General features: G+C 40.5%; 1 protein-coding gene across 1 annotated transcript in view; it reads right to left on the bottom strand.

Moving 5' to 3' along the window:
- Positions 1-11,612: 11,612 nt before the first annotated feature.
- The window catches only part of ZNF804A (zinc finger protein 804A), a gene marked incomplete at its 5' end in the record, with an annotated part of 37,764 nt that continues 31,575 nt past the window's right edge, over positions 11,613-17,801 (bottom strand). The window contains one exon of the mRNA XM_029964429.1: positions 11,613-15,726. Coding sequence (XP_029820289.1) covers positions 12,435-15,726 — 3,292 coding nt within the window. The remainder of the gene's footprint in view (positions 15,727-17,801) is intronic.

Raw genomic sequence — 17,801 nt, forward strand, 5'->3', positions numbered from 1 at the left:
TGACGTCAAAAGATATTTAGTTAGACTCAAATACACTGCTTTCTGTTTATAAGCTTCCTTGTTTCTAGCATTCCTATGGCAACATACTCCATACTGTCACACAACACCCACCTGGGACAGAAAGATAAAGGGAAATTATATATCACACAATGGAGTGTACTTTCACATTCTTTCAATGTGTCCTGATAGAAAGGCATTTACAGTTTTGGTTGTTATTTTTCAGTCTGGAAGAAATCTGTACACAGCAGTGACCTGTCGCACACACACAGAAAATCACTGGTCATCATGCTCACTGTAACAAGAAAGACTTCTTTGAAAATGTGCAATTAATTCAATGACTTTCTTATTTTGTGCTATATCAGAGAACAATTTGAGGGGAAAAAAAATTGTGTGACGTATCAAAACTGAGCACCTGATTATTTGTAAGATCCAGTTGTTTATAAAACCCAAAATATTGCCTGTTCATGAGCAAAATCTAACACGGTATCTCTGAAAAATCTGTTGTCAGCCTGTCCTTTCCTACACAGCACCTACAAAAACACCCACTGAAAATGAGCTATAGGTCACTAACTTCAAGCAACCATAAGCTTAACCATAAATAAATCAAGATTCAAGCCTGTTTATTTCATTATATGCCAGTGAAAGAATCCACTCTGTTTATGAATTCTGCCAGTCTAGTAACAGTAAGGCAGTTCCTCTTGGTTGTTTTGTTGGTTTTTTTTCTCATTGTCTTGCTAATTAGTATTTGGGACAAATGGATAAATTGTCATAATTTGTAATCTCAACAAGCAAAAGCCCAGACGTAAATTAAGAACTGGATTTTACATGTCTGATTTCTCATTAAAATGCAGATACCTATCATATGTACCCAGGGATCTGCTGTTGTTTGATTTCACTGTTTCTTCCAGGTTGTTTTCCCACAACTGTTTTTCTTGATCCTTGTAGAAAAAAAAATTGGCCCGACTGCAAGACATGGTGAGATATCCATATACAGAAAAGAGAGTTATTTATGGGTACTGAGAGTGGAACAGGCTCTTACTTTAAGGAACTGTAAAAAATGGTCTTTAAAGTCTTCAGAATACCTATTAGATCAAAATCAAGCACTTCCTATAATAAGTGCACAGCCAAAATGATGGCTGAATCATTTACACACTAACTGAAACACTAGAGAAATATATGGTCCTGGATTATTCCTCAAGTCCTGGGAAATGAGGAGCACTTTCTCACGTGCATCATTTCCCCTGAACGCACTTTATTACTCAGAGTGAGAGGAAACGAGGACCCAGGTTCCGAAAAATTGATTTAAAGCTGGATTAGTGGCACTGCTGAACGCTGTCACTCCAAACCTCTGCAACGTTTATGGACCCTGGCCAGCGTTTATGGTCTCTTTACAATCTGGGATCAAATGGAGCTGCTGCAGAATGCCTCCCTCTTCCTTCAATTCATGGGGGTGTTCTCTGCATTCCTTTCAGAAATTATTTCAGTTTTAGCGAAAAAATACGCTAAGGATTTACGGAGTAATTTTTTTTTCCTAAAATAATTTCTGAAATGAAAAGAGTGAGTTCGGTAGCATTAAAAATATTGTACCTTTCTCTCTTCCTAGCTGACAACTTCATGAAACTTAGAATAAAACATATTTCATCTGCTGATGAACTGTATTAGAAGATAAGTGTATCCACTACATTAGAAGGCAACTGCAATTGTCCCAGTCTTCTAAACGAAGCAGAGGGAAATTATTTCCAAGTCACACGTCACGTTTGTGACTAAGATAAAAATCACATCCACGACCCTTCCTTTTTGTCTTCAAGTACATTCTGCTCCTCATAAAATAATAAACACTTCAGGATCCTGCATGTGTTCTAGTGTGAATATCCAGGGCTGTCTGACAGTAACAGAAATTCCTTCCCAACCCTAAAACATACACAGAATGCCACAGACAGCAAGCCCCAGATGTATGCCAATGGTGAGCAGGAAAGGTTTCCTTTCTCTTCCTCTGCATTTTGCAATGCAAAACATATCCCCAGAAAGAAAGGTGTGTTTTTAATCTTCCTTTTTGACAGCTCAGGTACCAACCGAGAGCTTTAAAACACATTAATCTGACAAGAAGCATCACAAGACACAGAATTGAGAGGAAACTAGAATTGTGTTTAAACTCTCAAAGAAGCAAAGGTTCTTTTTTTTTTTCTTTCTCCTCAAAAAATACCTATTGGGATAAATAGTCATTTTCTTATTGTATAACAGAGGAAGTATATTAAAATTTCTGGATGACATGAAAGAAAAAATGTATTATTGAATGTAAAATTAATTCCCTTTGACAAATAACAAGAGAAAGCCAGCTCTCAAAATTTTCTCTGCCTGCAAAAGGAGGATGAATGTGCAAATCGTGGCACCGACTTCAAAAGAAAAACAATATAGCCTGCAATTCTAAAATTACCAAATTCAGTTACTCTAAGATGGTATGGTGAACACACTCACTTGGTATGGTGAGATTTTCTGGGAAAATAATTGGATGAGATCCAAACACAATATATACCAAGCAAATATGTTATGCTTGGTACAATAAAACTACAAGGAAGTGACTGAGTCCATGAAGCTGATGATCCACGTGGTAGGTTTTTGGAAAGAGAAAATTCAAAATTACACTTGTACAGGCCCAAAAAGCACACCCAGAACCATTTAATGGCTCCAGAAAGTCCCATAAGACTCAAAATGCTGCCAAACGTAGGCCCAGTTGAATATCCTGATTCAAAATCCAGACCTTGGCTTGAGATTTCTGAGTTAAACTTCACAGAACCAAAAACTTACTGACAGAGACTAGTTCAGGCTAGAAAAACATACTCAGAGCAGCTCAACCAGATACAGATGATGTAACTGAGAATACACAGAGTTCAAGCCAAACCATTACCAACTTATTACTGCTTAAATAGAGCACTGACAAGGTAAATGTGGTTGTTGTACCGAGTCTGCCGTTATTACCCATTCCCAAGCAGGGAATAAATTCCATCTTATATTTGATTTTAAAACACATTAAAATAAGCTCCTTAAATTAGCTAACAGAGGGTACAGACAATTATCTGCATATAGTGAAGGTTGAGTCTGTAAGGTCCTGTGTCTCCCCCTCACTATTTTTCCCACCTCTGCAATGCATCACTGACATCTCCAGTCCCTGTTTTTCCTCAGTGGCAGATCCTGTCCTCTGCTCCCAAATCCCAGAAGCCACTCTGCATCCTGTCACCGAGTATTCCCAGATTCTTTCCCACCTAAAACCCAAGCTCAGATGACTACCACCACAAAACTGAATTCTGCCTCCCTATAAATTGAGGCCAAGATAATAACATTAAAATTCTACTTGACTGCTTACCTGCACCAGGGCCGGTCCTGAAGGCTATTGAGAATTCCTGATAATGTGAGTACTTGGCACTATGGCTTTAGGATAAAATATAGACCTATTTTGCACATTATTTAAATTACCTTACATTTTTTATTTCCACTGTTATTAAACTGTAATGAATTTATTTGTTTATGGAAGTGTGCGCTGCATGTCTAGTACTGTTCTGTAATAGCTGGATTTAAAGCCAGACTCTGATTTCTATCCTAGACATCATTAAACAATTTATTTTCTGTGATAGGGGAATGTGCTCTTGGGCAAGAGCTCTCCATTAATATGAATTATTAACAATATGTATATACATGCATTATGGATTTCAAAGATGAAAAGAAAGCTCACCAGTTATTCTATGGAGCTTTCTCCTTCTGCAAGGCCAGTGAATTTCAAACAGCTGTCTGCTGAACGGCCACAGACAGGGAATCCCTCATGACCACTAGGATTTTGCTCTCCCATCGCTAGAATTATATAAAATGCTTGAGAAAAAAACCCAAAAAATCTCTGGTTGGCAATATCTGCTTATCCCTCCACTCCTTCCCATTGCAAGGTAATGTCGTAAAGCAGCTGACAGCTCCCCAAATACCAATGCTCCCCGGAGAGGGGTCTCAGCACCGTCATCAAAATGCGCGGAGTTTCACTTAAAAATATCTTCCAAAGAAAGATATTTCTGTAACTGCAGCATTTGAGACAAACTGTGGCACATTTAGCTGCTCCTGCTGACGCATCTGCTCGCGATGGATGTGTTGAATTGCATCCATCAGCCGAGAGGGGCTTCACAGCCCTGCATGATAATGAAAAACAACGGGGAGCAGAGGCTTTGGTGCTGCCCATCACACTGCCACACCACAGCAGAGAGGGGCCAAAATCAAATCTCAAACCAAACCTCTCAGACACGCAGCTGCAGTGGTCTCCACTCATGTTTCTCTGCAACTCTGCTCCGTGAAAAACACTCTAATAGTGGTTTTTTTGTTTTGTTTTGTTTTGTTTTGTTGTTTTTTTTTACTTTCCAGGTAATTAGTCCCTGAGCTATTGCAGGATTTTCAGACATCCTGCTGCTCATGCTGTTGCCCCACAGCGCTGGGTCAGGAAATCCCATCGCTTGCTGTCCTGGGGTTAAAAAAGAAGAAGCACCCTGCAAAGAGAACTGGAAAAAAGGAGGTAGGGGGGTTCTAGAGTTAATTATCACTAATCTCCACAGGCTTAAATAGAGTTTATTAAAACTGTCTTTAAAAACCCTTGCAGCAGTGCCCCCCTTCCACCTGGCCTCATATCTCTGCGTTGCTGGCCAGCTCAATGAATATTGCCAGGCTCAGTCCCCCCACCCCCTTTCTTTTCCCTCCAAAAGTACCTGCGTGTTTTCCCCTAAAACCACTTTCTCCTCTTGTTCAAGACATTCTTCAGAGTAGCAATTACTGCTCCCCTTGTGCATTCTGCCCCACATCCTACACAGCACTGCTTCCCCTAACAGCCTGCTGTCCAGAATTCAGCCCCCCGTGACCCAGGACTCATTTGCACCGATGCTGTCTATCTAAGGATATTTTATATTGCATGTAAAATATTATTATTATTATTATTATTATTATTATTATTATTGCTCTTACTCTTCATTATCAGTTTCTTACCTTTGAGCATTCCCTCGTGATGGCTTTGTGATTGACATTCTGCATCTCATCCCAACGCTTAGCTTCTCTTTAATCTGCTTTTTACAACTTTAATAGCATTTTGCCTTTTTTATTAGCCAATAACACATTTATGACCCGCACCACTTTGTGGAAACTAAACCACGAAATACCCTGTTATCCTAGATTAGGCTTCCTCTTATGGCTCCAAGCCAGACCTAGTCCCACCACAGGAACAGAGTCCTGACTGACCTCTGCTATGGGTGGGAAACTGGAGGAAACCCAGCTGGAGACCTGAGTCTTTCTGGTAACTAAACCCAAAGCAGGGGGGCAGCTGCTGGGCATGAGGAGCAATGCACCTGCACCCCACAAGCCATACGAGCTCCCAGACACTGCTGCTGCCCCAGAGGCCTTGTGCCCACCCATGCAGACCCTGCAGAGCAAAAGGAACGTGCTCCACCCTCTTCTACCAAACTGCCTGCTCAAATGGGAATGCAATGATCACCTTCCCCAGGACACAAGTGTAATCCACTTCCTTGCCCACCCAGTCACTGGCTGGTTTTGTATGTGAGCTCTCACTGCCAAAAGCCTGCAATGCAGAGAACTCAGCAGGGTTTGAGCTGATGGGCACCCGGGGAGACAGCAAAGCACCTTGCTTTTTAAATGCCTTATTCACTTAAACCACTTTGCCCTAGTGCCTCTACGCTTCTTTTAGACCAGCTGTAATCCATTCTGAAGCAGAAAAGAACTGAAAAATAAATGCCCAGTGATGTGACACTCTCCACTTACAGGAACACCTCTGCTGGGAAGCACGTGGTTAACCCTCCAACATTTTCCTCTGCACCCAGTTCTTAAACTGGTGGTAATGGAAAAAAGACCTTCCTTTTCATTTCTTCTGCTCCTAGAGAATGACAAGTTAACAGAAGGTGAGCAAACAGTGAAGCTGTAGGTGGTGGCAGGGAGAGCAATGAGCTTATTTTGCACACTGAAGGTTCATTCTAGTGAATAATTTCTCCAGAGAGAAAAGGGACTTTATTAAGAGCAAACTGAATGCAGATCTTCTCTTACTATCTCACCTTTTTTTTTTTTTCTTTGACACTGATGGATTGACAGATCAGCTAGAAAAGGGCGTACCAAGGTAAACAGCACTGGTAATTTCAGTGGTAAAATGATACAAAACAGAATCAGACAATAAAAAGCAGGTGAAGTAAGTTCCTGCAACTTCCCTCCACCCTAGAGAGGAAAAGATGGGTTCATTATACTGTAATCACTTTTTTTCCCCCCTATTATTCTGTGTCAATATTCCTCCCTGGAATGTTTTTTTCCCTTCTGCTACGAACATTTCAAACAAGCTATTCTTACCACGAAATAATGACAGGCACAAAAATCACACCTGGAAAAAGAGAATCCTGAACCAGCACCAGCAGGAGCACACCAGCACACACATGCACACCTGAACACGTACAGACACTAAAATGCAAGTAAACTTCTATTTCCAACTACAATTCCACAAGTAAAATTATTAATTAGGCACTGGCCAATTCAGGTTTCCTCCTTTCAGCACATTACACAGTTGATTGCTCCCTCTTTGTTTCAACAGGCATTACTAACATGAGAAAGGAGACTGGATTTTACTGTCATTTTTGCCAGCACTCCAGTGACACACAAGTCATTTATGGAAGACTCTGTTACACGCCAGAAGGTTTTGGGTCAAATTACCAAGGCTGTTAAATCTAAGCTATGTGGCAAGAAGAAATTTGGACCTGAGTCCAAATTTATTACTTTGGGTTTCACCTTCTCTATATTCACAGTAGTGCAAACATACTAATTTAAATGAATATCTATTTGATTTCTTATGATCCAAAAAGAAGACCTTGACTTTTTGAGGTAGAGCTTCCTATATTTTAGCTTAATTCTTCCTCCGGGTTTCACTGGCCTAAATCAAAGTACGACTGAACTAGAAATGCAAGATGTTTCTTTATAACATGTAGGATTTTGAATGTCCAACACTTACTTCCTGTTTCTCATCCATGAGAAAGGTACACAGATCCTACCTAGCTGACATAAACCCACATATTTTCAGAAGTATTTTCCCGTTTGCCGCTTCTTTTGAGGAAAAAAAATATAATTTCCATTTTAAAATCTCATTCATATCAAACAAACACCACTGCTTATTTAACAGTAACCATCTTTAATTCTCATCGGTAATACTATTATATTCACTGTGGATTCACATTTGAACTTGCTTAATTATTATGGTTTTCTCTACATGGATTTGCACATTTTGATCTTACCCCAGCAAAAATAAAGACTACTGATACATTGTTTTACCTTATATTGTATTAATGTAGTCCTACTCACTGAAACTTCTAAATGAGCATGTACAGGTAGAAAATCCAATATTTTCACTAATTGATTTTTTTTCTTTGGTATCAGAAGAGAAGGCGCAGGTACGTGTTTCCAAACACTGACAATACAGAGCAGAGATTTGAAAGATATACCTTTATGGTCATTAATTACATAAACACCTTTACAACAAAGGAGGTAGACGACTGATTGAAAATGGATTAATTTTTCTTTACTGGATTGTGCTCCTCATCATACCTTATGAAATTATTATTCAACTGAAAGCAGGAAATATTAGGCAGTTTTAATAAATAAAGAGCACTAACACCCCAGGCCAAAATAAATCCTCAGTAATACTAATAGCAAAGCTTCCTTAAACTCCACTGGTTTCAGAAGTGCACTAACAAGTCAAAATTTAGACCCAGGGTAGAAATTCTCCAAATCTTTTATAAAATACATAAAATAAAACAGAAGCTTGAATTAAAAATAGGATGTCTCATAATTCTTAAAGTTGGTTCACTAATTATTGCAGTTGAAAGTAATAAAAAAGCCTGGTTCATTTTCATAAATAGATAAATTCCAATAGACTCTGATAATCTGAGTCACAGAGAAACAGAAAAAGAGAAAACTTTACAGTGTTCCTGAAGTAAAGAGGAGAAGGGGGCACAGAAAATAATATACAAAAATATGCCTGCTGCAAATATTAAATCAAAGTGATCTATAAAATAATATACACATGTAGATAGTAAGCCACATTAATTTAAAAATATTAAATGATCTTTATACAGTACAAATGTCTTTACTTTCAATAAAGAGAGTTATTATAGCACTGTAATATTTTACAACTGGTAGGCATATTGCATAAATATGTGCACTGCTACATATATACAAGCCTTTAGGCAATGTACAGTAAGGGAGACCAGAAAATGAATGTATGGAGTTTGGAACATGCAGACTACAAGCACCATGGCAAAATACCCAGTGGATTAAAATTTACCAGCTCAGTTATAAACAAATAACTGTTTTCAAAATACATTCACATGGTCATAACGTATTGCCTCAGTCTGGAAAAGTTAACAAAACCCTTGGCATTGCAACATGAGCCATTTTCGGGGGGTTACAAACCAATGAGATCCCACCAAAGCCAGAAGCTGTACAGTGATTTACCCTAATGGAGAGTTTGCACAAATATACTTAAAGATGTGTTTTAAATGTAGCAAATAATGTAAACGTTGTCATAATGCCAAACGTGTGCTTGGAGGAAAACGCAGTTACAGAAAATGAACTTGTCAGAAAGATCACAGCCATATGTTGCATAAGCAGCACATTATCATGTACAGTAATATATTAAAGAAAAATGGATGTCCCAGTGGTCCTTTAAAGCCTCGTTTGAATACCACATCCAAATGACTGTTTTACAACGGTAAAAGTTTATGTGCTAATAAAAAGTTAACACTGAAGGTAAAGAAGACTTTGCTTTGTAATGATTTCACTGCTGTTTGACTGTACCAAAAGATAAACACATTCTCACTCCAAAACACTCCATACAACGTGTTTCTTTCACCAAAATTTGCAACTGAAGTAAAGAGGAGAAGGGGGCACAGAAAATAATATACAAAAATATGCCTGCTGCAGATATTAAATCAAAGTGATCTATAAAATAATATACACATGTAGATAGTAAGCCATGTTAATTTAAAATTATGGCAATAGCCCCTTGCTCACTCCTGCAAAACCTGAACTCTGGTGATTTCTCCCCAGCAGCTGACAGCTTGTGTAGATTCCAGCTTAAGAAGGAAATGAAATAATCTGATTCTTTCCATGTATTGGCAGCATTCCAAAAATTCTACGTACTTACAGACAGGAGAGACAGACAAGAGTCCAGTTACTCCAAAGTGCCCAGACCAACGTGATACAGGGACGTTCCTTCACGCCCCAAAGCTCCTCTAGACCATTATTGTTACCTGAGAAATGGAGGGGCCCAGGAAGGTCAGGCTGGGCAGATTGCAACTTTCCAAGGACCAAACTAAAGATACTCTTCTCATCTCAGTGGAACAGGTTAACTTTTCAGGTAATTCTCCGCAGAGCTGGTCCAGGAAATCACTTAACAAAATCTATAACCTCGTTTAGGTTCAGGTCTGAAGGTCTAATTCTTGCCATTTGTGAGCCCAGTAATTCTAAAAATTGGCAAACTGGCCTGGAGCATAGACACCCTAGATCTGTGAAAATTTGTAAATTCAAAATTAAATGTCTTAGATTTAAAACAAGTTTGGTCGAATTTTTCAGAAGGATAAAAATTCAATTATTTAGCATTTGCAATAGTTTTTGCTTATAAATCCGACTACCAATTTATGGAACAAAAATACACAATCTCAAATACCAGATAAAATACATAAAAGAAGAACTATCCTTACATAACTTACTAGAAGTTATATATTTAATAATAAAACAGAAACTCAAAAGAATATTTTATTAGGCAATTTAATTTAGTGTGTTCAATTTTAAACTTTACTTGTGATTTATTTTTATACTGGTTTTGCTTTTACATATGAAGTCACACATACAAACAGTTCTAGCATTAAAGGTAATATCATATTAGAAAATTGTTACATTTTATGGTTATTAGTCTTTTATTTTAAGTAGTTTATACACTATTGAACAGCAATTACAGTAGATAATAAAGAATTGTGAAATGTCTTAAAACTGTTTAACAACTGAATATAGAAAAAAATAATTTATATTGTAAGAAAAAAAAAGTAGAATTCGAAGCTGTTGGAACATTTTGTTGAAAAAATGTGGACCTCCAAGTTAATAGATGGGATTTTTCAGAGAACATTGAAACTGAAAATTTTAAATTGGTGATTTTTTTAATCTCCTGCCAGAACGTGCAATCACATTTGTCCTATGTGGATTCTTTGTTTTAAGGGTACTGCTATAAAATGAGGTGGATTTTGTCTTTGATGGGACACCAGAACCCAGGGGACTGTCTGTGCTGGCTCCCACAGAGGAGGCAGAAATGCAGAAGCCAGCACAAGTCAACCAAAGCAACAGAGAGGGCAGCCAGTACATCCCCTCCCAGAGTTTCCAGCAGAGATTCCCATGCCCAGCACTGCTCAGCATGGGAGGCAGTGGACACACACACGTCATGTAGGCAAACTCTTGAAATAAAGCAGTATAAAGTCACTTATTTCTACATTTTTCAGATACCACATAAATAGAAATGGGCGTTCACCTGAAATTAGAACTAGAGAAAATAGACTTTCTTTATGGCACTGCAGGATGCTCAGCCACACCTCACCCCATGCTGCAGCCTCAGGCAGGGCATCCGAGCTGCTCTCCAGGACCTGACTGCTCTTTCTTACCAACTTTTTGCTTTTTAATGTAATTTAGCCCTTTGCAACTGCACAACATGGAAAACTTGAATAGCTGACTCTTGTGATCTTAGTGGTAAGATGGTTTTTGCTATAGTTTTAATGTAATATTGTGCTAAAACGTGCATTATTGATACAGGTAAGTTCTAAAGCTCTAGATGGAGAAAATATATGTTTTAGGATATAGTATTACTTTCCAAATGGTTAACATCTGTAGCTATTAATATGCAATGTATATTAATAATACTTTGAATTTACTATTCCTTCAGTTCAGCTTTACATGATTTTATTACACTATATAAAAAGGTGAAAAGAAGTAATTTATTGGGAGGCCCTTTTGTTATGGAGGGCCTACTACTAGCACTAACCATCATGCTGCAAATCCTTAGGTTCACTCACATGGTAACACTTCATTTTAACTCAAAGAGATGACTCTACCTCCGAATGACTCCTGCTTTTATTCCTGACCATCACAGGCGTAGGTCTGATATATCTCATGCCAAAGCAAATGAGAAGATTTCACTGGCTAAAGCTGGGTGGGGTTCAACAGCAATAAAAAGGCTGCAGAGGTAGGGAGAAGTCTCTGTAGTACAGTTAGAAATACTGGCAGTATATTATTACTTTAATTAGTCTCTACTCTGTGTTATTCTATTTCTTTAGCGAAATGCTGCAGGAGAGAGAGGGGCGAAGTGAGGTAAGAATTTATATCAAACCCTGGTGGGTTTCCCATACAAAGCTCTTCCTGGTCCCTCCTCCACACACTGCACAGGCAGCAAGGCCCTCCCTGGCACAGATCCACCCCCGAGGGCCATGTGCCATCACACAGAGCACCTGGGTGCAACCAACACCTCCCCTCCTTGCTGCTACAAGCAACGTCCTCTTGAAGTCAAACTGACATCAATATCACCCTTTTTATTTTCCCCCTTCCGCTACCCATGTTACATTTGTTACATCGTCTGTTTGTGGTTTAGTATAAAAGGGATTAGCTCCACCAGTCAGCAATCTGTGCACATACCACAAGTAGGCAAAATTTGTCATGGTGACATCAAACCACTAACACAAACACATCTATTACCCTTTCTCTGGCTCGGTAAGACAGCTGCCCTCAAGGTACTGGCCTCTGAACCTCCCTGATAAATCACTGACGTGTGGGAAACCTGATTATCCCAACATAACAGGGGTAAAAGATGCCATTCAGCTGCAGAAGGACATGGAAGAACAACATCCATGAGGCTTGTAATGAAAGATTTTTGATATACTTAAGTAGTTAACAAAAATTTATTGCAAGAGATAGTTTGTCACTAGATTTACAGTTTCAGAGAACATAGTACAAAACATAGTGCATCAGCTTTGTCTAAACATTAAATAGGTGCAAATACACAAAGATAAAAAACGAAAGGTGAATACTTTACAACATAAGTTATAGAACTATAAATATATTTTATATACATTATACATATTCTAAGACATGATTTTCACTTATATATATATATATATAGTTCATAATTAGTATCAGACTATTCAGTGCTTTAGTTATAGTACAGGTCTGAACTTGCCATGAATGTTTGCATCATAATACTTACAGTAAATGCTTCCCAAGGAACGAGGCATTTTAACCAGTTTAGTTCACAGAACCGTTTTGCAAAGCTGAGGGGACCGTGGAAACATCGGGACCGTTTAGCCGAAGGGTCCTTCCCCCATCCCATCCCTGTCCTAAAAGAGAGGCTGGAGGGGGATGACAGCCGGGTGCGGGGACAGCAGGGATGGGAAGACGGTGTGTGGCAGCGGGGGGAACGCCAGCTGGGTGGGGTGCAGGACCGAGGGCGGCAGCAGCGGCAAGTGCGGCGGGGCCACGAAGGCAGCGTGGCCGCCCGGGCAAAGCCGCGGTCCCACCGGCAGATGAGGTAAAGGCGCTCTGGAAAGAGCCGGGACCTGCGAGAGGAACTGCTGGTGGGGCTGGAGAACCTTGAGCGTGCCGGCGGCGGCGTGCTGCTGCAGGATGGTGTGGTGGATGGTGGTGACCGAGGTAGAACACAGCGGCGGCTGCAGGGGCAGGGGCTGCAGCGGGGAGCTCGGGGGCTGCATCGCCGCGGGGGGGAAGGCGAACTTCACTTTGTTGGCCAGCACGCCCTGTGGCACGATCTGCTGATACGCCTCGGACGGCAGCTCTTTGAATTTTTCGTGGTTGTCGGGAGGGAATATCAGTGTCTGATCGGGCAGGGGGAAGGGGGCTATTAACTGCTCCGTAGTCAAAAAGGTATGACTGTTCACATGTGCTTCTTTGAATGGCAAGGGTGGCGGGCTGCTAAATATGCCAGGATTACACTGTACCCATTCACTGGTCACCTCACCCATTTTCTCGTGCGGTAGAGACTCGGCCAACTCATAATGGCAAAGATAGGATTTAGGAGGAGCCGGTTCCAAATGTCTGCTGGAGAGGGGAACTTTGTAACGAGCTTGGTTTTCGTGACTGGTGATGTTTTCTTTTTTCTTTTCATCTTGCAGAACATCCTGTGTGCCAGCAGCTGCCGGAGCACTGTGCTCAGGAACAGAAGCAGCAGAGCCCGTGATGACATCAGAAAATGTATCCGGCGTGCTCTCCATCGCTGCACTCGCCGTCAGTTTATCGTTTTCCAGCACGTGTGAACCATCACCTTCTACAGGTGACTTGCTTTCCTCCAGCTCCATTGTTTCATCTGTATCTTTTGCACCATCAGCTTTGGGATCTGCGTTAGTTTCCTCTAGATTGTCTTGAGCCAATAAGTCCCCCAAAATATTTAACGTAGAACTTGCAGAAGTTTCTTTGGCAGGTCCAGAGGTCTCGCTTCTCGCATTCCTGTCAAGGAAAACATGATGGATTCTAGTTTTCCTTCTCTTGTGTTTCCCTTTCGCTTTGTGATATGTAACTAAAGTAGACATTTGCCTTAGATATTCCTCTGCTGATAATGCCTGTCCACAGGAGCTCTCATCTGATGAAGAGGAGTAGGTGTGCTGCCTCCGCTTGCGGTGGCACTTTTCAGGTTCCTCGGTCAGAACACTGTAACCTCGCTTTACGGACTGGTTTTGACTCGGACCCTTCTCCCCACAGCATTGTCCTGAACATTTATGCTCTGGGCTACAGCTTGACCTCCTGACTTTCCAGCTACAACATGTTTTAGAGTGCCTCAGGCTGTGCTTCCTGGAACTTGGAGCCAGCTGCTTTGCCTGCCTCCGAGAGCTTGCTCTGCTCTTTCTGTGCAGCCGTTTACAACCATGGTGTTGGCCACTGTTTTTTGCACTCCAAAAGTCACACCAGCCTCTGTCCCAGTGTACGTGATCTGATGCAGACACGACTCTCTTATGCCCATTTTCAATGCCAAGTTTTGGATGTGACTGCTGTATCTCACCTGTAGCCAACCAGATATTCCCTGCATCGTGTCTGCACTTCTCTGCATTATTCTGGAGGTGCTGATATTTATTTTCATCTCTGTAAGTAATTTCTTTCTCAGGTACTGGAGACATCTCCATTTCTGCTGCTGTTGTGTCCCCACAGTGATGATGATGACAACGACATAATTTTCTTCTCCTTTTCCTTTTTCTGCTTTTGTGAAGCCATTTTTCATGGCTTTCTTTAATCCAGACTTTGTTATATTTCTCATCCATCACAGTGTTTTGTCGTAAGTGGTTTTTAGATATGTGATACTTTTCTATTTTTCTAATTCTGAATGAGTCATCCAAGGACACTTTGTTTTGATTTTTTGCAAGGTCACAATTTCTGAAAAGGGAAACATCATTTATAAGGGGTATTGTATAGTTGCACACATTTTTATTCACTTCTGCTTCATAATCACCACACTCTGAAGTAGGTTTATTTGTAAAATCCGAGACTAAGATATGGTCAGATTCAGTTTTATGGTGCAAATGAGGTATGTTTGGTTGATGTTTGAGCTTTTCTTGACTGTCACTTGCTCTGGATGACTTAAAATCAAAATATAAAGGATTACAGCTGTAAGAAATCGATGGGTCTGTACTTGTGTAAATTAACATTTCTGATGGCCACTGAAGAATATTTGATCCATATTTGCTAAGAACAGGAACAAAGGGTTGACATGGTCTCTTGTGCACGTCTGGTTTGGGTTTTGGGGCTCCACTACCACCTTCTTCAGATGGTGATGAAACTACTGCATCTGCCCCCGGATCCTTTATTTCCGTTTCAGCTGCGGATGGATCGCTCTTCCCGTCTTTGTCGTTTTCCTCCACAATGTCCTGCAGAGATAAACAATCCTCCACACCCTCCTGCACAAGAGGCCTGTTTGCCTGCAGCTCAGACCCACTGCTGTCCAGGGGCAGGACCTGAGCGCTGTCCACAGCCTCGGGCAGAGTTTGCTCCGGTAAGTCAGCTCCAATTACATCCATAGCACAGCCCCCCGGGTCTGAGGACACAGGCTGCTTGGAGTGGGACAGAGCAGGAGCTAAGGAGGGACTCTCCAGCACCCTGCTCTCCTCACTGGCCAGCTCTTTTGCATCCTGAGCTTCAGGAGCTTCTGCTGTGTCTGTGCACTTTTCCACCAGTGGGTGAAAACAGTTTTGTTTCTCCTCAGGGCATACGACTATTTCTGCTGCTGAAGGAGGCTGAAGGTTACATGTTCCTGGGATAAACCTACTCCTCCTGCTAAATCCGTGCTCCATAGAAGTTTCGTCATTATATTCATAGAAAACAGCAGCTGAAGACTCCAGTTTCACTGCTGCTTTCTTAGGAAAAGCAAAGGAGAACCCGACTCTGTGTCCTTGAGCTCCTTGAACCTGATCTCCACATTTGCTGGCATCGGATTTATTACCACACACATCCCCAGGAGTGGAAGGAACAACAGAAGCAACGTCTTTACAGTTCTGTGCATCGTGCATTAATGTACAGCTGGAATCCTGCTGGTTGGCAGAATCCATGGCAGCACTTTTTGGGATATCACTGCAGTCATCTTGCACAGTCACTGTAGTGGATTTGAACATAGGGCCGCTTCCAGGAGCACTAGGAAGGAAAACAAAACTCTTTTGAGTCAAAACCTTTCAGAGAACTGCTGACAGAAACGTGGTATTACACTGGTATCTAAGAGAGTTTTTTAAGGAAAGACAAGGAATCTGTGGATATGTGGATTTAGAATGTTTGAAAAAAACACCATCTTTTATAATAAGATCAGTTGACCAGTATTAGAGGGGGGGGAAAAAAAAAGAGTAAATATTATGCTCCCAGCTCCCTCATGTGTTACCAGCTGAAGGACTCATATTCCTACGAAGTAGTTAACTTTTCCTAGACACACTGGCTGGCCAAATAAGAGACTGCATATCTCCCAAGAAATCTTGCTTCTCCTCCCAGTAGACCAGCATGGTTACAACACTATTACTACAAATAGTGGAGGTTTTACATTCCTTAGTGCTACAAAATATATTAAAACAGAGAGCACCTCATGGAGCACTTTCCTCTTAGTCATCATTCCAGTGACTGCTGCTCTGCCCACAGGCAATCCCCCAGCAGCTCCCATCCTATTTGTGTTCACAGACCAAACCATCGCCATCTCAGCAATTTCTTTGATGGAAAAATAAAACTGGGGAGAGTATTTCAGCTGACAGGAGTGAATTAAGTGATTCATCCCTCTTGAGAAAAAATTTATCACTGTCTGCTTCTGTTCTCCATTTCTTTTCCTCTTCCCATCTGTTCTATTTGACTTAATAGGAAGGAAAGAGGAAAGCAAAAAATGTTTAACTGCCAGTTTTCCAGGATCCACAGGAACTGCTAAACACTAGGAGTAATGGACCTATGTTAAAACAATTTGTTTGTTAGAACCAAATTATTCTGTGTTACAGTGCAGAGCAATATTAGATGATGAGTCACTGGGAAAATCCTGCAAGTGTCATTTAGGACCCCAAAAAGTGCTGAGATAAAGAATTATGACCCAACTGGGTCTAGAAAGTAAAGCAGAAGTTTTACAAGAGATGAATTCCTCATGAGAATTCCTGCCTTGCCCAGTTCTTCATAAATTTAAAATATATATTAAAAACTCCACACAAACCCTTCCTTTAAAAGAATAAAATGGTGACTTCTACAAAACCAACCTAGAAAATACCAGCTTAAAAAAAAATCTTCTGTGTCTGTCTGTATCACACTTCTAAGGATGCAAAGCAGTAGTAAACAGCAATTATTAGGTAGAAAAATAAAGCTCAGACAGAAGTTCTCCTTCAGGAACTAGAAAAAAGATATTTAAAAAAAAAAAAATCCAGAAACAACAAAAGTTTGCAAAATCTGTGCTTCACTAGCATGGAAAAAGGGAAACAGTAAGGTTTTTTTTCCTCTTTCTCCTGAAATATGCTAAATTCAGATTCTGGAGCGTGTTTAAGGGGAATAATATCTAATATACTCAAGTATTAAATTTGGACAGTTAAAATACTGATAGAGGAGGAAGAGTCTCTCCATGAGCTATCATAAAAAGATTAAAACATTATGCGTCACGCTGCTCGTGCCAAATAGACCTCACAACGTTCACATCCTCTCCACCTGCTCAGACAGACTCTGTTCCAGCAGGCTGCCCACCATCCAAACTAGGGGGAAAGAGGCTATTTCTGAACAAGAGTTGCAACTTGGTTGGACTTCTCTGTTGGTTCGTCTGGTGGGACGAGGACTGAATAAAAAGAAAACATTTTCACTTGAACATCTACCTTTTTTTTAATCCTTTTTTTCCCCCAGAGAGATTACACTGTGATGAGTACATGTATTTTCAGTGGCTTATCGGTGTCAGAACTGTGTCCTATTTGAGCATTCAGTCACAACCAGCAAGCTCAATATTCATTTCTACAGCATGTTTGGATGCAACAGTAAAATGTATGAGTAGCAAGGAGTCACTTTTGCAGAGGGAGGTAAACACTCTGTTGAGCTGGGGAAAAAAGGAGCACTTACCTTTTAATATATAAAATCCAGTTATTGAAATTTAAAGCTACATTTCTGGATGCTTTCCCCGGCAAGCATTTTGAAACCTAAATCATAGAGATCTGTTACATCCTAGAGAGACAGACTGTGTTCCTCACCTCATCAATGAAGTAGTGCCAGCCTGC

The sequence above is a fragment of the Manacus vitellinus genome, unplaced genomic scaffold (genome assembly GCF_001715985.3).
Source record: "Manacus vitellinus isolate BGI_N305 unplaced genomic scaffold, ASM171598v3 scaffold_71_pilon, whole genome shotgun sequence".
NCBI classification, from domain to species: domain Eukaryota; kingdom Metazoa; phylum Chordata; class Aves; order Passeriformes; family Pipridae; genus Manacus; species Manacus vitellinus.